Genomic DNA, 24690 nt, shown 5'->3' with positions numbered 1-24690 from the left:
CTTTTGTGATTAAAAGACTGACATTGAAGCTTACAGAGTCATTGACCAGTCATTTGAAGCAAGCCGAGAGTCAAAAGGGGTGATTTTGGAGAAGTTCAAGTGTTAAGGCTCGAGCCCTTGTTCCTAAGGCTCAAGCCCAAAACCAACTAAAGCAAGAATTCCAACTAAGGTAAACAAAGCTCAAGCCTAGTTCTTAAGGCTCGAGCCCAAACTTAAGGTACTCGAGGCCTTGTAAGAGTGCTTGAACCCAAATTACGTAGGAATATCAAAAGTCACTTTAAAAACTCCAGATTGCCAGAGCTCGAGCCTTTATCGATAAGGCTCGAGCCCCAAAGCATGGTAATCGAGTACTGTTAAAGATTCATCCCAAAAATATTATAAGTATTGAAGAAAAAGATGCTTCGAAAATTATTTGAAGAAAAATAGCTAAGTGTTGACGTTATGCTCGATCCCTATCCTAAGAGGCTCGAGCCCAAACCCTAAGGCTCGAGCCCAGAGTCAAAAGGCTCGAGCCATTGCTATTTAGTCAGACTTCATTGATGCGGGATTTGTCTTATTGAAGTCCTTTTTCATCCAAGATGGGCCCAGACTACCCTAGAAGACCTAAAAGCCCGTCCAACCCTTATTAGAAGTTAATTCTTCTATAAAAGGAGGCACAAGGCCACAGATTAGAAAATCCTTCCTTTTAGTTATTTTATCTCAATTAGTGGCGGTTGTTAGGGTTTCGAATGTGGAGATCCCAAAAAGAGAATTGCGGTCCATGGCGATGAAGACCACAACAACACAGATGATATCTGACGTCATCATGAGTAGCTAATTCATTTCTCATGGCATTTATGTAGCCCAAATTCGAGTATTATGGTTTGATCATTCTTAACTTTAGGGATTTATAAGTTCATGTATCTTGATTGCATAATTATGAGCAACTGATTACGGATCAGTTGGTGTTTTAATGAAATAATATTTTTGAATAATTATTACATTGTTTTAGATATAATTGTTTTAAAATTGTTTTCAACCTATTCTTACTGGACAGTATGGTGGAAGCCTACCGGACATAAGAATGGAGATTATGTAATGATGTTCAAACGTTTTTCATGAATGAATGTTTTCCTAATCTATGCTTAGGGAAGACGAGTTATATTGCAACATTAGATTAAAAGTAGGTAGGTAGATAATTCGTGCCAATCGAAGATAGGTTATAGTTAGTTGAAGTTCATGGAACATCTTTCTTTAAAACCCGAATTAAACGAATGTTATTGAGTTTAATTCATTTGATACATAAATTGTGAAATCTCAAGGTTGAATGGTTCATCATAATACAGGATTCGTGGTGAAGTCAATCCCTAAGACTTTCACTTTTTTGTATCTCATCTTTATCTTTAATTTAGTTTTTATTTAATTTTATGTCCGTGACAAACAACCAAATCAATCAACTTTTCTCCTTGAATCAAAATCATATTAATTGGATGCTTAAATAAACTATGACAGTCTCTGTGGTTCGATTCCCTTAATATAACCCTATTCTGCAAAGATTCGTGCTATTGCGGATGGTATAATTTGACACACATCAATCCTCTCAACTTATTGTTTAAAATTTTGAATTTGATTAAGGGTTTTGTAGTCTAGTGATATGTTTTTTTAAGGTGAAAGGCGTGTGTTTAGGTCTCCATAGGGACACGAGTTTGTTAGCTTCTTGTGAAAAAAATAAAAAAATCTGAACTTCAATTGAAAATTTTGGATAAAAAAATTAGATATATATAAAGAATGAAAATTGTGGACAAGAATCCTCTCCAGTGGAACAGTAAGAGATGTTTTGTCTGGTTCGGGATGCAACTTACAAAAAAAAAAGTTGGGATGTTTATGAAATATCCCAATCTTTTGGGTGCATCTAGAACCGGACGGAATATAATGCAGTGTTCACATAAGCAGATTTTCTTCCTAAGGCCATCTCCAATGAGCTAGTTAAAGCCTATTTCCAGCGAGCTAATGCACTATAGGCCACGCAGCGGCCTAGCTAAAACTAATGGGGCCCATTAGCGATCACGGGCCGGCTCGCAGTATTCAGCGAGCGGGCCCGCAATCGTTGGCCTTTTTTTTTTTTTGACGGCGCCATTTTGGGCTACTATTTTGTCTTATCTGTCTAGTGGAACAATGTCCAAACAGTGCCTTGGCAAAATTATTTAAAAAAAAAAAAAAAAAACTAAAAATAGGTTATTTTGAGCTTTTTTTAGAAAAAAAAAATTAAAATAAAATTCATGAAATAAAAAATATATTGTTTAGGCACAGTTTATCGAAAAAAAATTATTTGGGCCAAAAATAAATTAAAAAAGCTTTTTTTTTTTCCCTTAAAATTTGTTTTTTTATTTTTTATTTTTTACTTTAAATTTTAAATGTATACCACAAACAATGCATTTTGCCATTAAGGCACTGTTTGGCCGACACAAATAGTGCCTTGACGGCCATAATTTTTAAATATATATATATAATTTTTTTTTTTTTTAACTTTTGTAAAAAAAAAAATTTTAAATTACAAATTCATTTACTTATTCCCATAGGATTTTGTAATCCTTATTTTCTTATTCCAATTCATTATTTTTAATCCTTATTTTGTAAACCTTATTTGGTTATCCTTATTTATTCGGGCCAAAAATAAATAAAAAAAGCTTTTTTAAAAAAATTTTTGTAAAAAAATAATTAAAATTACAAATTTATCTACTTATTCCTCCTACAGGATTTTGTAATACTTATTTTCTTATTCCAATTCATTATTTTTAATTTTAAAAAACCCCATTATATAATAGAAATTCTAATACACGAAATGTCATAATATCTTAAAAGCAAACAAAATGCAACATAAATTAAACATATTCATCAGCATAGCGGTTCCATAAAATATAACTGTTACGAATATAGCCGTTTAGAAAAAGTTAAATTAAAAAAATATATTTTTAATTTTTTATTATTATTTTTTGGAGAGCCAAAATTCGGATAGCCTGGATGGAGTGCATATTTCTGGAAAGCGAAAACTGCTGACGTAGCTCTTGGAATTGCTGACGTGACTCTTAGAAAAGCTAATGTAGCATTTTTAAAGAGCCAAAATTCGGAGAGAAAGGTGCAAATGGCCTAAGCATTGCATAAATAAATTATATATATATATATATATATATATATATATATATATATATATATATATATCATCTTTTGTGAATAGTATGTTCTATTCGAAGACGATTCAGGTATATATATCCGGTTAGGATTAAGACTAAATTTGGGGGTGTAAATCCTCTGCTGTGCAGTTTCCATGCTGTCTCCTGCAGTGAGCGTTAAGTGGTCTTAGTTTGGCCACGTTTTACTCGACTCAATAGACACTAAGACTGTGTTTGGCAATTACACTACTATTTATAAGTAACATTTCACCACCATTTACGAGTAACATCACAGAAGTCTAAAAATAATATCACATGAGTCTAAAAAGTAATATCACCATTTGTAATTACACCACTATTTATAAGTAACATTTCACCACCATTTATAAGTAATATCACAGAAGTCTAAAAGTAATATCACAGAAGTCTAAAAAGTAACATCACCATTTGTAATTACACCACTAGACAACATCTTGCGGATTTATTCCTGTAATCACTTCCGAAAGGTGTAACCCTTTTTCTTCTCAATTGGGTTTCTGTTTATTCTCACTCCTCTTCAGATATACTCTGTCTATCTCCATATGCTTTTCTTTTTCACAGGTTCAATAAATCTGCAAAAGATACAAACTTTAGAACCAAACCTTCTCAAAGTGGTACTTCTGATTTCATACTTTGTTTCAGTTTCATAAATTTGGGTGAAAAATATAATGTGGGTTTGGGTATATCTGTGTTGATAGCAATGAAAGCATCTGCCCTGTTCTTGTTTTTTGCCTACCTTTCAAGCATTGGCTTCTTGTTTTCGTCAATACCCTTTTTATATGCATCTTTGGTGTCGTGTCAATTGCTTCTCACCCATCTTTTAATTCAAGTTTTTTTAATTTTGGTTTAAATTATTTAAATTAACATGTTAAAGTGTTTTTAAAATACTTTAATTTCAAATTATAATATAAATAATATGTTGAATTGAGTTACGTTTGAATGTGACATTACTTAATCTGCATTATGTGCATACCTTATTTTTAGAGTGAAAATACTTATAAATAGTAGTGAAATATTACTTATAAATGCTGGTGAATTGAGCTACGTTTGTATGTGACATTACTTAGTCTGTATTGTATAAATATCTTATTTTGAGGGTAAAGATACTTATAAATGGTGCTGAAATGTTACTAATAAATGATTCTGTATTTGGTAAATACAGTCTTAGTGTATATTAAGTGGAATAAAACTGACCAAATCAAGAACACTTAACGCTAACTGCAAGAGATAGCATGGAAACCGCGGAGCAATGATTTACGCCCCTAAATTTGGATTGTGTCTCCATCTCAACCAAGGTTAATCTCAATTATGTTCGTTGGAATTTTTTAATCAAAAGTTTCAAGCCCATAAAATTGTGCTAAGACCGCTACGATACCCAAGCCCAACACCGCCTTGTAAAGCATTTTTCAAAATAAAATGCTAGGGTTTTAGATTTGGTAGTGATGAATCACTTCATTGCTTCTATCTAGGTCACGAACAGAGTGTTATCGGAGAGAGAGAGATGGCTAATTGGAGGAGTTTTGGCGATCGGATGATGCATTGCCACCTGTCGATGCTAAAAATATGGTGCAATTGTTCCAATCCGGCGAGATTTCACACCTCCGGTGCCGGTGGTGGTGGTGGTGGTGGTGGTGGTTTGCTCCTTGGAGGTGGATGCTTCAAAAATGCTGCGGCATATTTGCCAATCCGACGTTCTTCTTCTTCTCCATCTGTAAGTACTCGATCACTGACTTCACCGTTGCTCATGTTACCTCCCAAAACTGTTGTTTGCGATCACAACAATTCCTCAGAAAAGTACGACGGCGACGGCCACTATTGTTTTCATTTCTTCAACCTTTGTGAGCAGAGTCAATTTAGGGTTCGGAAGAATCTTAGTGTACCATGGCAGAGGGACGTCCTCATGCCAGACGACGCACGATGTGTGGGCTCTTCCCATGGCTGGCTTGCCTTTAACCACCCTCGCAATTGCCACTCTTATCTATACAACCCCTTAATAGACTCTCCTCATTTCCCCTACATTGCCCTCCCTTCCGTCGAAACCATCCACTCCGTTCGCGCCGTTCGTAACCTCAAAGCCGATCAGCTCTCCCCTTCCCCTACTCCCATCACACAGTTTCTGATCTTGATCCACGAAAACTACGATTTCAATGCCGACAGGTATGAGGTGCAGTTGTCCTCCAAAGGCGCCTGTAATTATTTCGTACGAAGGGTTGTTATGTCATCAGCCCCGTCAGTCCCCTGTTATTCTTCCTCGCTATCAACACCACAACTCGACGGCGGCAACAGTGGCGACAACTGCACTATAATGGCCCTCCACAGCGCAAGTGATGACATTGCCTTCTGCAAACCTGGAGATGACAGGTGGACTGTCTTGGACGTTTCGCTCCGGGCTTATTCGGACATAACATATTTCAGCAAGGATCAGCGATTTTATGCCATGAGAGGAGACTACAGCATGGAAGCTTGGGACCTCAGAGAACCCTCTTGCCCCAAACAGCAAGTGTTTAATAGACCTGACTTTTGTCATGGGAAGGTACAGAATAAAATTAGGGAATCTTATAATTGGGCTCAGAGGGATTATTTGGTTGAATCCTCCGGGGATCTTTTGCTGGTTTGCAGGTTTTTAGCTCGAAATATTGATGAAGATGATGTTGTGCATCCTCGGAGGTTGGAAGAGAGAGCAGTGAAGGATAACATTAATGATGAGGAATGGGAAAATAATTTCATTCACGATGATGATGCTTATTGGACTCTGGGATTTGATGTTCATAAGTTTGATTCCGATCACAAGAAGTGGGAACCTGTGGAATGCTTAGGAGATAGAGCACTCTTTGTGGGTTCTAATCATTCCTTTTCTCTCTCCGCCCGCGATTATCCAGAGCTGGCGGGGAATTCTATCTATGTTGCTGATGATTACTTTCGAGGATTTAACGACACATATCGTGGTCATGATAATGGTGTCTTTCACATTGAAAATAACTGCATGAAACCTTATTATCCAAACAGGTTGAAGATCATTGACCCAATACCAGTTTGGGTTGCCCCCAACACAATGTAGATTCTTCGCACAGCTATCTTTTGGCTTACTAAGCAGGTTTCCCTTGCCTCCTTTCATCTAGGTAAGGTTGTGATGTTAATTACACTTATTATATATACAATTGCCTAATAGGGTAGATGTTGGTGTTAATTGATTTATGATTGAAAATGTGTTTTCGCATAAAATTCTCATTGGCTGGTGCTTATTAGTGTATGCTTGGTCACCATTAATGTGTGCGTATAATTAAAATTCGTGCATGGTTGCTAAGGATATGATTCAATGAGCATTGTCCTATTGATTGTTACCGTCTTGTTTTGATTTTTACTGTCTTTGTTTGGATGTATAGAAGATGAAACTTGATAACCTGCTATACATTGGGCATCTTGCTTGTTTCATTTAATATGCATTACAGTTTAATCTATGCTTAATTTTTGAAGTATCCAGTTATTTCTTTTCTAAGATGGGCAATACCAAGGAGTAGTTTCGTAATTTTCATTTGTAGAATTATCTGAAAGATTAAAATCTTAAAAGAAGTCAGGATGCAGTTGATAGATCCTTTTTGAGTATTTTAAACATTGTGAAGTTAGTTCTTTTTCTGAAGGTTCTTTTCTGCTAGATCAGGCTTACTAACATTACACAAATTCAATATGCTTTTTTTTTTTTTCTCGGTGTGTATGCGAGCTAAAAGCAGGAATGGCTAGTCAATCTTAATTTGAGGTTTAGTATCTTGATTCCACTGAAGTATTTGATCTAATCCAATACTGTAACAATAATGTCTGAAGAGTGTAATGCTACAAACAATGATTGGTTTTTGTTGCAACTCCAATACAGAACCAATAAGAATAGACTCTCTCTCCTCCTGGGTAAGTTTTGTTGTAACTGAGGTGTACTTGAAATGTGATTTTCCTGCAAATCAGGAATTTCTAAGGATGACAACATAAGTTTTTCTCACAAACAAGGATCTGTCATGAAGACAACGATCAAGAAGATTTCTATCATGTTAATATCTTGCCATCGAATGTTTGCATTTAGCATGTTTAATTTGCCATGACAATCGTTAAGAAATTCTCCACACATCTTCAAGTTGGTCAATTCACCTTTCAGGTGTCAACATAAACCCTCTCCAATTCTTTTTAAGCATCTTCAAGTTGGTATCAATGATTAAAAAAATGTTATGTCATCATTTTTATTAGGATTAAGTTGTGAATTAATCGTAGAGCAACGATAGGGTGTTCAAATTCAGACGTTGTATATCTTTATTTTTAAATTTAACATAATAAGTAACAAATATTTTATTATTATTATTTAAGAGTAATGATACTCTCTTATTTAATTATTGAATTGAAAGGATTATTAAATGACTCAAGTCTAGTGGCATTTCCTTGCCTCCTAAAGTAGGGGTCATGTGTTTTAAGTGGGGACAAGTGTGTTGCTCTTTCCTAGCTTAAATAATAATAATAATAATAATAATAATTATGACTCAGTTCACTTTGGATACATATGAAGAACTCTAGAAAAAAATGGAAAATTTAAAACATGTTAAGGGTCTGTTTGGTTACATGGAAATGAAGAGTGGAATGTTTGAGTAAAAGAAAGTGAAGTGAAGAAAATGAAAATTAAGTTTCCTACATGCATTTGGTTAGCATGAATATTTTCTTAAGAAAATTGTGAGAAAATATAATTTTGTTAGTTTGGATATCATAAAAATGAAAACAAAAGATTGTACATATCAAAACTAAATATTAGAAAATTTTAATGAATTTGAGTTAGATCAATCCACTTTAAATACCCAATTGTTTATATTCAATTTTAGCAAAAGTAAGATTGATTATTATATATTATAGGATAAAGTGCAAAAAACCCCCCTGAACTTTGCTCTCTCTCCCAAGAAACCCCCTTGAACTTTTTTTTTTTTACAAAAAACCCCCTAAACTATTCTCATTTTTGCAAAAAAACTCAGGTGACACTGCTCCGGTCATTTTTTGGCTGTGCCTATATGCTGTAAATTATAAATGGCAATCCTACCCTTATATACAGTACATATATGTTGTAGTGTGTGTGTATATATATAACACAGTACATATATATATACACGTATATATCTTCCGGTAACCACATTCAAAACCCAAAACCCTTGCTAATTTGGGACCCGATTTGGCAAATCAAACCAAACTAATCACAAAATCAACCTTAATAAAATCATTGCTTTGGATTTTGCTTTTGTCATTGCTGCTTTTCCTCTCCTGGCAGCCATGGCTACCGGAATCCGACGCCGCCATGATTGAGTTGTCCACAATTATTGGGTTTGAAGATTTGGACAAAAAGTATTTATTTGGATAATTGGAGGTGATGATGGGTTGGTGTGGGCTGGGAAAAAAGCAATAAAGTTTTGTTTTTCAATTAAAACCCTAAACCAAGACCACCAAATTCAACCACAAATATGTCACCTAAGCTTTCATTCTTTGACAAATTGTCATCTCTCTTTGTGAATCTTCACCGATCTGATAACTCAACAATCACAAATCGATGTTGTTGTTAGAAAGAGAGACTTTTCACCGGACTGAAGCTCGCCGAAACTGTTGCTGCAATTGGGTCTCAGCGTCTCGCTGATTTGTCACTTGCAGTTGGCCTTCGAGAGCTCAAGCTCCTCATCAGTGTTGTTGCTAGAAAGAGAAATTTTCATCGTTCTGCAATTCTCGCTTGAGTTCCGTCTCTGCAACTTCGCTGGAGTTGGTGGGTCTATGAAGGTGAAACTGGCCGGACTTGTTCACGTTGATGAAGGAAGCTGTAGCTCTCACTGATATTCACAATGAACATGCCTCATCGTCTTACCAGTAGGTCTCGTCGATTTTTGCTGGTCTAATCGGCTGTTCTTTAATGGAAAGATGGGTTCTAACTAAGCCGGTTCAATGTTGGAACTCCGGCCACTGATGGGTCTTCAATGTTGTACCGGCCATGGTAGTCATCATCCTCATCGCCGCTGATGCTATGTGACTGTTACTTGGCATCAATGGTGGAGTAATTAACGAACAAACCAATTGATGGTTTTTGTCGCGCGACACTGGTTTGGTGCTAAAACGATGCGAGGGAGATGATGAGGTTGGAACCTAGATGTTGGTTGTGATAAGGCAGTGAGCTATGCAATTTCTATTGGCTTTTGAGATTTTTTTAACAAATCAGCAATAGAAATTAATAAAGAATTAAAACAGGGCTCTTCAATTAAAGGGTAAAATAGTAATTTTCTTTTTCCGGTAAGGCCAACTTAACCTAATGTCCTTAAATGCAACTTTTTAATAGTTCAGGGAGGCACTTGTTAAATGAGGGGGGTTTTGTGCAATTCGCTTATAGTTCAGGGGGGTTATATGCAATTTACCCTATATTATAATATAGGTTCTGTTTGGTAACCCTTTATGTTTATTGTTTTTTTAAAACACTATTGGAGAAAAAATTTGTTTGTTAACATTTGTTTTGATTTTAAATAAAGCTAAACACACTTAAACGATGGTTGTAGTTCAATGCCAATTTCTAAACACCAAAAAGGCGTTTATAATCTCCACCAGCGATCTGGTGGATCTGCCGAGCTGCTCCACCAGCGAGAACAACCTGTTCTTTCTCATTCCCTAAAGCCGATCTCCTCCACCGCCCTCATCCGCCAGCAAGAAGAACCTGCTCATCATTTTTTTTGTCTCACCACCAGGTACTCATCTTTATCATTTTTTAGCTAGGGTTTGTTACCAATTTCTGTTCAAGGTCAAATCGTTTCAATTTTAGTTGAATCTTGAGGGTTTAACTTTTAGGTCAAATCTTTTACTTTACAGAAGAACTTGATTGTTTTGCTGATAATTCTTTGATTTGTTTATTCCATTCTTCAATTGTTTTGCTTGTTCTACAATTTTTGTACTAGTTTCTTCTTGAGGGTTGAATTTTTTAAAGCAGAACACTTTAGGTGGCCCAAATTGGGTATCCATTGTATCATATTTTTTTATTGTTTTCCTTCATTTCTACATAATCATTCGGAGGGAAATTATATTATCTATCATATACAAGCAATGATAGTTGAATTTGGGATCAAGAAGGAAATTTTGTAAGATGAAGTCTAAGTGATCATATATAACACACACACAGAGATATATAGATATGAATTCATAACTTTTAATGCATATATAATACCATATGGAGGCTTTACAGGGGTGGGGGATTAGTGATTACTGAATTTTCTTATCATGTGGGTCTTCAGCTGAATGTTCATCATGATGTGAAAGTATTGCTATACTGTTATGGGGGTGGAGGATTAGTGATTGCTAGGATAGTTCATATTCGTGTACGGTGTGGTGGGGTGGGGTGGGTAAAGAGTGGTGGTTTATAAAAACCAGTTGTTGGCTTTGATGTGGAAGAATAATGTGATAATATAGAGTTGATTGAAAGTATTGAATGTGGAATATAGAAATATGAATATGTTCACTGATTTAAATTGAAAATTTTCAGCTGAATGTTTTTGTGGAGTACAATGTGATATAGGCTAAAGCACTTGTTGACCATGCAATTGTTTTAGTTCAAAATATACATGTGTGTGTGTGTGTGTGTGTGTGTGTGTATTGTCACAGTACTAGGTGATGATCCTTGCATGTTGCCCTTACTTGGCATGACCTGATCGCTGGATTAGTTATTTTATTGTCTATTGAGTCATAAATAGTTGAATCACTACGGTAAATTCCTATTGCCATCAACTATGATTTGTGATCAAGCTGAGTTGTAGATCATCTACAATTCTTGAATTTAATATCGTGGAGTTCATTAAAGGTAGTGTATCATTAATCTTATGAAAGGCAGATACTATTCATGAATTTATTATCATCAATTGGATTGTAGATACTTGCTTGTCATTCTATAACTATGCAAATTGTTGGGGATTTTTGCATAGGTTCAGCAGTATAGTTGGGGTATTTCATTATAATGCATAGAACAGTCCCATGAAGCGTGAAGTCTTTTTGATAGGTCATATATATATACACAATGACTGATGATCTCGTATAGAAGGAACTGTCCCACACTGTTTAAGCCTAGCAAGGACTTGCTCGCTAGGAAAGTGGTCATTTGGTCACTAGCTGTTTTTTTTTTTTTTTGTCACATGAGTGTCTCTCACTTGTCTGATGCCTCTGGTGGATCTTGGTCACGATTATGACCATTTGGAAGAAAAGATTACGTACCCAACAAACTAACGACGATAAAGCAAACAAACCTACCACGTGGATGGTAAAGATGAATTATAACATGATTATAATACAAAGGGGCAGGCTATTATTAGGAGGAACTCCCATTCCAATTGTAGAAATGGAACTCCCATTCCATTTGTAAAAAGTGTGTGTGTCGCATATTCTGTAGAATAATTTTGATTTGTTAAGTTGGATTATGCAAATCTGCCTGCAATAGCTAGCTATTCTATGTCATGTTAAATATTTGTCATTAATTGCTAAATATCTATATGCAGGATTCCAATTCATGCATGGCTCGAAATCAAGTTGAGCCTAACCACGACAGTTCAAGCTCTCAGTGGGCTTTGTAATTCTTTTTTGTCTAGATCATGCAAGCAATAGATGTTAGTCTTGCTCTTGGTCTTGTGTCATTCTTTGTCTGGATCAAGTAATTCTTTTTTGTCATAATTTTTTTTTTCTTTTGCTTCATTGGGACTGTGGTCAATTGGCTATAAGCATGTATTGAACGAACAGAGTATCGAATGTAACTACAATTCTACATATCTTCGACATTAAAACAGCAATGTTTATAGACATGGCAATGAGATTGCTAAGCTTTCGAGGCAGCATCTGGCTTGTGACGTCGCTTTTTAAAATTTGCCCTTACTTCTCTTGATCCCATTGCGTGATTGATACAAATCTCATCGCATGTAATATTTCACCATTCCACATGCTGCGGCGGCGGTTGTTGGATCACCATCAGTCGGAGTCTTCAAAAAAGGTACTACATTTTCGTCAATCCAACGTTTTTTTCCTTCTTCTGGTGAAGAAGCAACAGTAGTAGCAGATGTAGTAGTAGTTGATGCAGAGGAAGCACGAGGTCGTGTCATTGATCAATTCCGTAGTTCTCTTACTCCTAACATTGTGCAATGCTTGATTTGTGGACAAGATTGGTTGCGTGCATCACGACCTTCACCACTCCCAATTCAAGTTGAAGCACAATTGGAAGAAATTGAAGCTCTTGAATCAAGTAAGTTTAATTTTAATTTTATCATATATTTTTATTACAAGTATTTGTTAATTGTTAATTTGAATAAAATAATTTATTTTTGCAGCCATAACTATTGCTTAACGACTTTTGAGATGGAGTTCGGGTAGAAAAATATTGCATTTAATGTTAAATTATTTTATTGTTGATATATGTTTAGTAATTTCTAAGTATCATTTCTTAATAAGTAGTACCATAATGATTAACTAATTTTTTTTTACTTTTCAGTGAAATTTTGTTCTTTGGATTGAGGAAATGTCATCATTATGCAATGCAAAGTTGCTGGAGGCTTGGAGCTTGGGCATTTACTTTTCTTCTTCTAAGATTTTTAGTTGTTAAACAATTTGTTTTTGGAACAGTTTACTGAATTATCTCTTTTGATTGTTGTTGACATGTTAGCTCTTTTGATTGTTGCTTAACTTAGTCTACAAGATTTACTAAATCTGTTTGTTGTTTTACAAGTTAAGTCCATATTGTTTTGGTTCCTCTTGATGTATTATATACTGGGAAAAATAATAATTTTTTTTTAAAAAAAAAATAAAATAAAAAAGAAAATCAACTACAACTGTCAAACCGAATTGAACCAAACTGGTTTTTTGCGGTTTGGTTGTTTTAAAAATAGTAAATTTGTTATAAATGGTTTGGCCTCAAAAATCTCCCAATCCGGTCCAAACCGGACCGTATGTACCCCTAAGAAGTTATGCTATATTGAGCAAGGTGTCAACTCAAAATAGTTTAAATAGGATTTATGTTTTTCATATAAGGAGAATTAATCAACTGGTGTTGACACCTTTTTTGGCATGCCACGTGGCGACCACCTAGTGGAGAATAACTATGGGATAAACAAGAAAGCCCGTAAGCAGGTAGTAGGCTTGATCAAGACTCTTACATAAAAAAGAAATGTACATGTCATTTATGTTTATCATATTTATGCCTAGCAAGACCTTGAGGAAGAGTATCATAAGAATTTGGGAAGGGAATGAACCCTTCCCGGTGAGACCACATAACTAAAAGTCTATATTTAGATGATATATCTTATTATATCTCCTAATTTGATAACTGGATACGTTTGATAAAGGGGCGGTGAAAATTTAATTACTCATTTTTTTTAATTAATAGTGACGTTTTTATAGCCACTTATTTGACACCCAATAAAACCGGTCACTATGAAATTTCACAGGAGGGGATTTTGCACCCCATCCACCCTCTTAATACGCAATGCAAGAACTGCATGACACACTTTAGTTCAAGGAGACATTAGAAAAAACTCTAATTTTTAACAAAATTTGAAATAAGAAAGAAAAATCGTAATAAAAATTTAATATAGTGTATGTTATTTATTTATTATTGTTTTTGGACCAGGAAATTTTTTTATTGAAAAGCTGAGTTGTAGATCATCTACAATTCATGAAATTAATATCATGGAGTTCATTAAAGGTTTTTTTTTTTTTGTCACACAAACGTCTCTCACTTGTCTGATGCCTCTGGTGGATTTTGGTCACGACTATGACCATTTGGAAGAAAAGATTACGCACCCAACAAACTAAGGACAATAAAGCAAACAAACCTACCCACATGGATGTTAAAGATGAATTATAACATGATTATAATGCAAAGTTTAGGCTATTAGGAGGAACTCCCATTCCAGTTGTAGAAATGGAACTCCCATTCCATTTCTAAAAAGTCTGGTGTGGTCGCATATTCTGTAGAATAATTTTGATCTGTACATTTGTTAAGTTGGATTCTGCAAATCTGCATATATAGATTTGTTCTCTCCCTGCAATAACTAGCTACTCAATGTCATTAATTGCTAAATATATATGCAGGATTCCTATTAATGTATTAGATGTGGTAATAGGAGTCTTTGTTTTAAATTATTTGTGGTCGTGCTATGCAGGATTCCCATTAATGTTTTAGCTTTGGATGCAAATGAACCATGTTGGTGCCAAGGATTAGCTTGTTGAGCTCTGTCAGTTGAAACTGAAGGTGTTCTTTCATGTATGGCTCGAAATCAAGTTGAGCCTAACCACGACAGTTAAAGCTCTCAGCGGGCTTTGTAATTGTTTTTTGTGTAGATCATGTAAGCAATAGATGTTAGTCTTGCTCTTGGTCTTGTGTCATTCTTTGTCTGGATCAAGTAATTCTTTTTTGTCATAAATTTTCTTTCTTTTTTTGTTTTGCTTCATTGGGACTGTGGTCAATTGGCTATAAGCATGTATTAGTACCATAATGTCTGATTGGCCTCCTCGGGTACACCCCACAATGGATGAACAACAAGGCCGTCTGAGACGTGATGGACTTCCCGATCGTTATCTAGTGCAGTCTTCGGGGGAGTTGTTGATGGTTGTTAGGTACCATGCTAATCACGTGTATTGAGACCATTGCATTTGAACACATTCTAGAACAATTCAGTGGAAACACTACCGTCGACTACACCTCCAATGGTCGTTGTGGTTTCAATATCCTTAGCAAGGAGAAAATCGAGCGTTGGAAACAGCAAAACCCTCTAGCACGATATATCCATATCAGTCTTGTTCAAATTAAAATTACATCGCTCTTTCGACGCGGTACAGATCAACCCGTCATAGCTATTGTCATGGACAACCGTTTCCATAAGCCAGTAGATGCACTTATCGGTGGCGTCCAATCCAACTTGGTTAACAATCTAATGTGGTTTAAAATTAAACCTAATTATTTTGTTTCACTTTCGGATCCAAACATTGAGAAAGTACTTCAAGTCAGACTCCAGTTATCAAAACTACAAATGGATTATGACTCTTTCAGTCTCGGGATCCAGTGGAAAGTTCTATACGAACTTACTCGCGAACCTGAAACGGCTACTATCCCTACAATTGACTCCAAATTAGTCACTTTGTTTGAACCACGACCTTTCGATACCATTATTGAGCCCAAATTACTCAATTGGACTGATCTCGAAATTCCTCGAAATTGGTTATTTAATAACATCAATGCCGAACCAAAATTGCGTATTACAGAACCTACTGTAGCAACAATTCATGCCTCAGGCTCAAATCTCTATATTACCAATAAAGAGAAACCTTCTCAAATACAACGTTCTTTATTAGCGAGAACGACTGGATGGGAAAAAATCCTCCCCCCTCGTTCCTCTGTCGATGCACCTCCCAGGCGCAGATTTACATGGACTGAAAAAGGAAAAGCTCCCGTCGACCTAAACGGAAATGCTTCCGTTTTACCTGGTTCAAATCATTCCATGAACTCAGCAAAATTCTTTCATTTTCGCACCGGAAAAGATGAATTTCTAATTGCTCCCTCACAGGGCAAAAAGCGTAAATATACTTATGTCAATGGTATATTTAACTTTAAAGGTTATAAACCCTATAGCATTTGCGTTCTTATAGATACAGGCGCAACCACCAGCTGTTGTCGCTATAATGCTATTCCATCCGAAAAATGGCAGCAGATGAAACATCCCATTGGTGTTCAAGGAATCGATGCAGAAGCACCTATGAATGTGATTCAATTCAAAGCAAAAGATGTTGCGATTTGGCTTAATGATAAAAAATTTATTATTCCAAAAATCCTTTGCTTTCCATACATGCATGGTGACTTCATTCTAGGATGTAATTTCATATATAGTTATCTTCCTTTACAGTTAAAAGAAAAAACCATTTCTTTAACTTTAAAAGATCAAACAGTTGTTGAAATTCAAATTCAAGAAAATTTAGCTTCTGTTTGTAATGAAAAATTCTTTCCCCCAAAAAGAGATACTAATGATTTACTTGTCTTAACCGATACCCACTGGTTATATGACTCTCTAAGACAGAATTTCTCTGATAATCCACTTAACTTGTGGAAAAGAAGTCCTCGTTTTTGCAGCTTAAAACTCAAAGACGATAATGTCATCATACGGGTCAAACCAATGATCTATCTTCGCCAAGATATTGATGAATTTGACGCTCAACTTTAAGACCTGCTTGAGAAAAAACTCATCGAGCGCACACGCAGTCCACATAGCAGCCCTGCTTTTATGGTTAGAAACCATAGTGAGGTAAAACGTGGTAAAGCCCGAATGGTAATCAACTATAAACGGCTTAATGAACATTTAGTCTTTGACGGATATTTTATTCCTCGAAAAGATGTTCTTATTAATCAAACTCGTGGAGCAAAAATCTTCAGTAAGTTTGATTTCAAAGCTGGTTTTTAGCAGATTAAGTTACGAAAAAAATCTAAGCCATTAACTGCTTTTAGCACCCCACGCGGACATTATCAATGGACCGTTATGCCCTTTGGTCTCAATACGGCACCTCAAATCTATCAACGATGGATGGATTCAATCTTTAATGATCTTAAAGATTTTGTTATTGTTTATATTGATGATATTTTGGTTTTCTCTAACAACAGAGAAGAACACAAACAACACCTCCAATGTCTTTCAGAAAAACTGAAACAACATGGAATCATCTTATCTCCAACTAAGATAGATGTTGAAAAAGAATCTATTGATTTTTTTGGTTTAGTTTTAACCCGTACTGGTATAAAGCTACAAGATCACATCATTATTAAAATCCATGATTTTCCTGACATTATTCAAGATAAAAAGCAGCTACAAAGTTTCTTAGGCATCTTGAATTATGGTCGCACATTTATTAAAGGCTTATCTCAAAAGGAACTTCCTTTAATAAAGAAGCTACAGAAAAATGTTGCTTTTGAATGTACTGATAGTGACACCCTCATTATCAAACAAATCAAAGCCGATTTAGTCCATATTCCTGAAGTATATTTTCCTCAAAATGGAGATAAACTCATTCTTGAAACAGATGCCTCAGACTTCTATTGGGGATATGTGTTAAAAGCCATTCCTAAAGAAAAATGGACGGATGATACCCCTTCCATTCCCATGATCCGAGCTCGTAAAGCTCCTATCACAAAGAAGCTTCAACAAGAAGAATTAATTTGTGGATATAATTCTGGGAAATTCAAACCCAATGAACAGAATTATATTATCTATGAAAAAGAACTTCTGGCTATCAAATTAGCAATAAAAAGATTTCACATTTATTTAGCCCCAGAAGATTTTATCATTCGCACTGATAATCAAGCAGTGAAAGACTTCCTTAAAAAGAATTGTTTAGATGGACGTCGTTTAAAATGGTATAATGTTATTGCTCAATATTCTTTTGCTATTGAACATATCAAAGGAACTAACAATTTTCTTGCAGATTTCTTAAGCAGACCAACGGAAGTATCTAACCCTGATATTTCTCTCTCCATACCTACAGATGGATGAACACAACTATCCACCCAAAGATAAAGATGGTTGGATCACTGTTGCTAAAAAAGCAACAAACAAACCAACTCCATCACAGCCAAACAAATGGTTCGTGGTTTTTGCTGGTCACCATCCCGGTATTTATGCAGATTGGAATGACTGTCACAAACAGCTCCGTTCCTTTAATGGTTCTTGCTTCAAAGCCTATGACACACTTATAGAAGCCCAAACAGTTTTCTATAATGTGGGCCAAGCTTCACAAAAAATGTTTTCTCAAACTCCAGATGCTGCAGAAATTAACAATTTCTACAACCCTGGTCCAAACAATCTTTATGAAGAAATTAACAATGTTTGGAAAACACATAAACTTGGTGCACATGAGAAATTCAGATAACATCTGAGTGCTCTTACAGCCCTCATCGCTGAACAAGCAGTCATGACTGCTGAGCTTAAACAGCTTTGCACCCAGATCTGTCTTACTATTGACTGGGAAAAATATTTCTCTTTATCTCAAATTAATTGTTTTCTTAAACTTGCCCAGTTAGTAGGAGAACAAGATTTTCCACAAAATACGTTTGCAAAAATCAATCGTATATGTCTTCTTGAAAAAACAAGAAATGATTTTCCTCATGATCTCTTTCGAATCATCTATAAAAAAATAGAAGATCATTATGATGTTATCCGATATTATTATCGTGAGTTACAGGAAGATATCAATACCTTTGATATGCTTTATAATGGCAAAAGAGTCCCAAAATTTGACTTTTTTTATCATTCCTGGTATTGAATGGTCAATGGAACCAATTGATTGGGGATTTGTGAACAAACTCACCTTCACATCTACAGATTCATACGACCCATTTCCTGCCATGATCAAATCAATGGTTTACAAAGTAAGTCGGCGTTGGAACTATAGCCGTTACCTTACTTTTTGGATTTCCAGTACCATTGGCAGTCGAGAAAAAACTCGATTTTTCCAACCTTATCAAATATGGTATCTCAAGCTCACAGCACAAGATGAGTACGAGCATAATCAACTGCTAAACTCAGAAGAAATTGGTAACAGTATTGTTCCCTACTACTTCGAAATTCACAGTTTCTTACATCTACAAGATACTGCTAGACATCTCCTTGATGGAACCTGTCATAATCAGGATCCAGTGTTATACTGTTGTGACGGAAGAAGACTCTTTGTCACGACACTTAATATCTATTATGATGACGACAATGGAGAACACCATATCCAGACTGCTAAAGCATTTTTAAAAGAAATCGTTAGCATGACAACGCTTGATATCCCCTCTCGGGTCAAAGATGGAGCCGAACGACTCAATCTCAAATGGGATATTGCTGATGCACAATCACCAGCCAGCACTCCTCCACTTGATGAATATGAACTCCATAACATCATCAACGCTATGGAAGGATGAACCGACACCCTTTTCCAATCGACTGCAATCTATCCAGTACACGACAAAAAGAGCTGTCCTGTCTACTTTTTTCAAAAGCAAAAGTAACCGAAAGCTGCCGACAAACTATTCATCAATAGTGAAAGTTGCTGATAACCACTTTTTCAAACAGTAAAAGAAAGGATTCGTTCTTATCCTCTCAAGAACTGTTTACCTTTTGTAAGCTTATTTAAACCGCTTCCTCACAATGGATTCGACATTAGGTTTTAGTATCAGTTCTGTCTATCTTTGTTGTCTCTGTAAATCTTTCAGTTCCACTTTGTGTTTCTATTTCCGCATTGTATTGTAACTGGTATCAGAGTCGTACTTCGAATCTGGACCACCATTGTAAGTTTTATTACGTTTTAAGTTTCCAGTATCTACTTTGTGCCTTATTACTGTTATAAATCTCATATGTTTGATTACTGTTTTAAGCCCATAATATCCTGTGCTTGCTTATTTGTCTGTGTCTATACGACTTTTACGACATTTCTTAAGCTACCAACAGGAACTCTTGGTTTTAGGCACCATAAGAGAAATCAAAAGGTTTTCAGAACCAATAACTATTTGTATGGCACAACCTAGCTCTGTAAACTGTATCCGTAATATTACCGGTCAAGATCCCAATGGCTATCGGCACATTTCTCATTTTCTACACACGGAACCACTTACTTTCAGTCAAATCGGTACAAGAATAAACTTCCTAATTGACATGGTTACAGATTGGAAAATCGACTTCCAACATAACCTCGAGGCTACCAATACCCATATGGATTCCTCCTTTGAATATGTCCAACAAGGAATGATCTCCTTGAATGACAAACTTGAAACTCTTACCCAGATTTTCACTCTTTCAAATCCACAGGACACATCTGTCCTACAGGAACAGATTCATCAGATGACTATTGATCTCGCCAATCTCAAAAAAGCTAAAATGTCAGATCTATATCCACTTGAACCAGATCCACCCGATCTTTCTAAACAGGAACCTCTACCTTCAGACACATTTACCCCGGAAAAACCACTTTCCGAAGAAAGCCAACCCCTTTTTCGTTATAAGGTTAAACCCCTTTTTTATGGCCATGAAGATATAAAAATGTTCACCGAAACAACTTCTTCATCTAAATATCGCCGTGATGACTATGATAATATCATAGATCAACTCCATTGCTTACAAGCTTTATATGTAAATCCATAGCTTACCTTCGATGAAAGCACACATATCATCAATCACATAAGACAGATCCCTTTACAAAACAAAGATCTTCTTTCTCACTTTGGTTATACACCACCAGAAAGCGACAGCGATTCCGAAACCGAAGATGAACAGGTCTATGTCTTTTCAGACAAATTCGATTCCTTTTCTTCTGAATCTCTCGATAAAACTATAGAAGCCGATCCTATCCCATCGTCTTCTGACGAATCGCTTCCAAAAAAGCAGTTCAAATATAAATCTAAATCAAAGAAACGACAGTCAGACACTGTTCTTGATGAAACCTTTTACGGAGACTTTCCTACTGAAGACCTTCTCCCAGTAGAAGAAGTTCTTTCTTCCAGTCAACAGACCGACGGAGAAAATGGTGAAAAAGGAGAACCCAAAAAGTCCTCTGTTTATACTTCCTCCTATAAATATGATTTTTCTACAGTCCCTACCTGGACCAGAAAAGATGACCTTAATAAGTTTCCTATTTCACAACATGGAACTTATCTTGATCTTTTAAATGTCCCTTATAAAGATTATTTGAAAACCATTGATGAATGGGCACAGTCTTTGGCCATTCTCGTCAACAACTATAAAGGTACTTGGCAACGCGATCGTTTCCTGGACTACATCTCAGCAACCCTACAAGGTGATGCTCTTGATTGGCTTCGACAATGGGATCAAACTACTCAAGGCCAACGACAGAAAGACGAACTCTTTAAACAACTTCGATAAGATCGATGACGTCCTAAGAGGATTCGTTAAGATTCTTAAAGAAGAATTAGTCGGTCACACAAGAGAACAACTCCTCACCGATGATGCAACTTGTGCACTTTCAAAAATTGAATTATGCGATATTTGTAGCTTTCCAGCCTACGTCAAAATTTTTAGCAAATATTTTCGTAGACTCCCACCTAATGCTATTGAACATTGGTTACCCCAATTTTTTCATAAGCTTCCAAATCCTTGGGATGAACTTGCAACAAAAGGTTATCCTGATTTTCTAGTTCGCATTTAGAAACCCGATAACATTGGTTTTCGAACTAATTTTGTTTATCGTCTCATTAACGAAAAATGTCTTGAGACTAAAGCTAAAAAGCAAGTCAAAAACCAGATTAGCAATACTGTTGAAGGTCAACATTGTTGCGACAAGATTCTACAAGAAACTTGGAAGATTGGATGTGCACCTTATAAAGCTGCTACTCGTTCTCAACCTCCTGCGAAACGGAAAAATTTTCGCTGGAAAACATGGAAACCTGGCAAGCGCCCAGTTTGCGCCTCAAAGAAGTATGTTACACCACATACTTCTTCTCCTTCCAAACCCAAGAAAGGGAAAAGGACAAAAGGTACCAAAAAAGCCTCCAAAGCATCCAAATCTTTAGAAACCAAAAAAGATCGTAAATGTTACATTTGCAACGAGACTGGTCATTATACAACAAACTCGATTGGCAGTCGAGAAAAAACTCAAATTTTTAAACCTTATCAAATATGGTATCTCAAGCTCACAGCACAAGATGCCCAGTCAATAGTAAGACAGATCTGGATGCAAAGCTGTTTAAGCTCAGCAGTCATGGCTGCTTGAGGGAGCAATTAGAAATTCATCTTTTCCGGTGCGAAAATGAAAGAATTTTGTTGAGTTTATGGAATGATTTGAACCAGGTAAAAAGGGAGATAACATTGGGTTTCGGATTAATTTTGTTTATCGTCTCATCAACAAAAAATATCTTGAGACTAAAGCTAAATAGCAAGTCAAAAACGATAAAATCTTCTAGGGCTAAATAAATGTGAAATCTTTTTATCGCTAATTTGATAGCCAGAAGTTCTTTTTCATAGATAATATAATTCTATTCATTGGGTTTCGCTCAATAATGGTATCGAAAGGTCGTGGTTCAAACAAAGTGACTAATTTGGAGTCAATTGTAGGGATAGTAGCCGTTTCAGGTTTGCGAGTAAGTTCGTATAGAACTTTCCGCTGGATCCCGAGACTGGGAGAGTCATAATCCATTTGAAGTACTGTAACTGGTATCAGAGCCATACTTCGAATCTGGACCACTATTGTAAGTTTTATTTCGTTTAAGTTTCCAGTATCTACTTTGTGCCTTATTACTGTTATAAATCTCATATGTTTGATTACTGTTTTAAGCCCATATTATCCTGTGCTTGCTTATTTGTCTGTGTCTGTACGACTTTTACGACATTTCTTAAGCTACCAACAGGAACTCTTGGTTTTAGGCATCATAACAGAAATCAAAAGGTCTTAAGAACCAATAACTGTTTGTATGGCACAACCTAGCTCTGTAAACTGTATCCGTAATATTACCGGTCAAGATCCCAATGGCTATTAGCACATTTCTCATTTTCTACACATAGAACCACTTGCTTTTAGTCAAATTGGTGCAGGACTAAACTTCCTAATCGACATGGTTATAGATTGGAAAATCGACTTCCAACAAAACCTCGAGGCTACCAATACCCATATGGATTCCTCCTTTGAAGATGTCCAACAAGGAATGATCTCCTTGAATGACAAACTTGAAACTCTTACCCAGATTTTCACTCTTTCAAATACACAGGACACATCTGTCCTACAGGAACAGATTCATCAGATGACTATTGATCTCGCCAAGCTAAAAAAAGCTAAAATGTCAGATATATCCACCTGAACCAGATCCACCCTATCTTTCTAAACAGGAACCTCTACCTTCAGACACATTTACCCCGGAAAAACCACTTTCCGAAGAAAGCCAACCCCTTCTTCGTTATAAGGTTAAACCCCTTTTTTATGGCCATGAAGATATAAAAGTGTTCACCGAAACAACTTCTTCATCTAAATATCGCCGTGATGACTATGATAACATCATAGATCAACTCCATTGCTTACAAGCTTTATATGTAAATCCACAGCTTACCTTTGATGAAAGCACACATATCATCAATCGCATAAAACAGATCTCTTTACAAAACGAAGATCTTCTTTCTCACTTTGGTTATACACCACCAGAAAGCGACAGCGATTCCGAAACCGAAGATGAACAGGTCTATGTCTTTTCAGACAAATCCGATTCCTCTTCTTCTGAATCTCTCGATGAAACTATAGAAGCCGATCCTATCCCATCGTCTTCTGACGAATCGCTTCCAAAAAAGCAGTTCAAATCTAAATCTAAATCAAAGAAACGACAGTCAGACACTGTTCTTGATGAAACCTTTTACGGAGACTTTCCTACTGAAGACCTTCTCCCAGCAGAAGAAGTTCCTTCTTCCAGTCAACAGACCGACGGAGAAAAAGGAGAACCCAAAAAGTCCTCTGTTTATACTTCCTCCTATAAATGTGATTTTTCTACAGTCCCTACCTAGACCAGAAAAGATAACCTTAATAAGTTTCCTATTTCACAACATGGAACTTATCTTGATCTTTCAAATGTCCCTTATAAAGATTATTTGAAAACCATTGATGAATGGGCACAGTCTTTGGCCATTCTCGTCAACAACTATAAAGGTACTTGGCAACGCGATCGTTTCCTTGACTACATCTTAGCAACCCTATAAGGTGATGCCCTTGATTGGCTTCGACAATGGAATCAAACTACTCAAGGCCAACGACAGAAAGATGAACTCTTAAACAACTTCGATAAGATTGATGGCGTCCTAAGAGGATTCGTTAAGATTCTTAAAGAAGAATTAGTCGGTCACACAGGAGAACAACTCCTCACTGATGATGTAACTTGCGTACTTTTAAAAATTGAATTATGCGATATTTGCAGCTTTCCAGCCTACGTTAAAATTTTTAGCAAATATTTTCGAAGACTCCCACCTAATGCTATTGAAAATTGGTTAACCCAATTTTTTCATAAGCTTCTAAATCCTTGGGATGAACTTGCAACAAAAGGTTATCCTGATTTTCTAGTTCGCATTCAGAAACCCGATAACATTGGTTTTCGAACAAATTTTGTTTATCGTCTCATCAACGAAAAATGTCTTGAGACTAAAGCTAAAAAGCAAGTCAAAAACCAGATCAGCAATACTGCTGAAGGTCAACGTTGTTGCGACAAGATTCTACAAGAAACTTGGAAGATTGGATGTGCACCTTATAAAGCTGCTACTCGTTCTCAACCTCCTGCGAAACGAAAAAATTTTCGCTGGAAAACATGGAAACCTGGCAAGCGCCCAGTTCGCGCTGCAAAGAAGTATGTTACACCATCTACTTCTTCTCCTCCCAAACTCAAGAAAGGGAAATAGAAAAAAGGTACCAAAAAAGCCTCCAAACCATCCAAATCTTTAGAAACCAAAAAAGATTGTAAATGTTACATTTGCAACGAGACTGGTCA

At 36.1% G+C, this 24690-nt stretch overlaps 1 protein-coding gene across 2 annotated transcripts; it reads left to right on the top strand.

Moving 5' to 3' along the window:
- Positions 1 to 4509: 4509 nt before the first annotated feature.
- Positions 4510 to 12043, top strand: LOC132267161 (uncharacterized). Of its 2 annotated transcripts, XM_059768238.1 has the most exons (3): positions 4510 to 6307; positions 9737 to 9922; positions 11714 to 12043. In XM_059768238.1, the coding sequence occupies exon 1, from the start codon at positions 4690 to 4692 to the stop codon at positions 6244 to 6246; it is 1557 nt and encodes a 518-aa protein (XP_059624221.1). In that variant the 5' UTR covers positions 4510 to 4689; the 3' UTR covers positions 6247 to 6307; positions 9737 to 9922; positions 11714 to 12043. The 2 variants fall into 2 exon arrangements, with proteins under 2 accessions (XP_059624221.1, XP_059624222.1); XM_059768239.1 differs by lacking the exon at positions 9737 to 9922.
- The last annotated feature ends 12647 nt before the right edge of the window (positions 12044 to 24690 follow it).

Source organism: Cornus florida, unplaced genomic scaffold, assembly GCF_030987335.1.
Source record: "Cornus florida cultivar Cherokee Brave unplaced genomic scaffold, ASM3098733v1 CherokeeBrave_3.0.0_Hap2_Chr07, whole genome shotgun sequence".
Taxonomy (NCBI): Eukaryota; Viridiplantae; Streptophyta; class Magnoliopsida; order Cornales; family Cornaceae; genus Cornus; species Cornus florida.
Note: the sequence above shows the minus strand (reverse complement) of the source record. Positions and strands in the feature narration are given on the sequence as shown.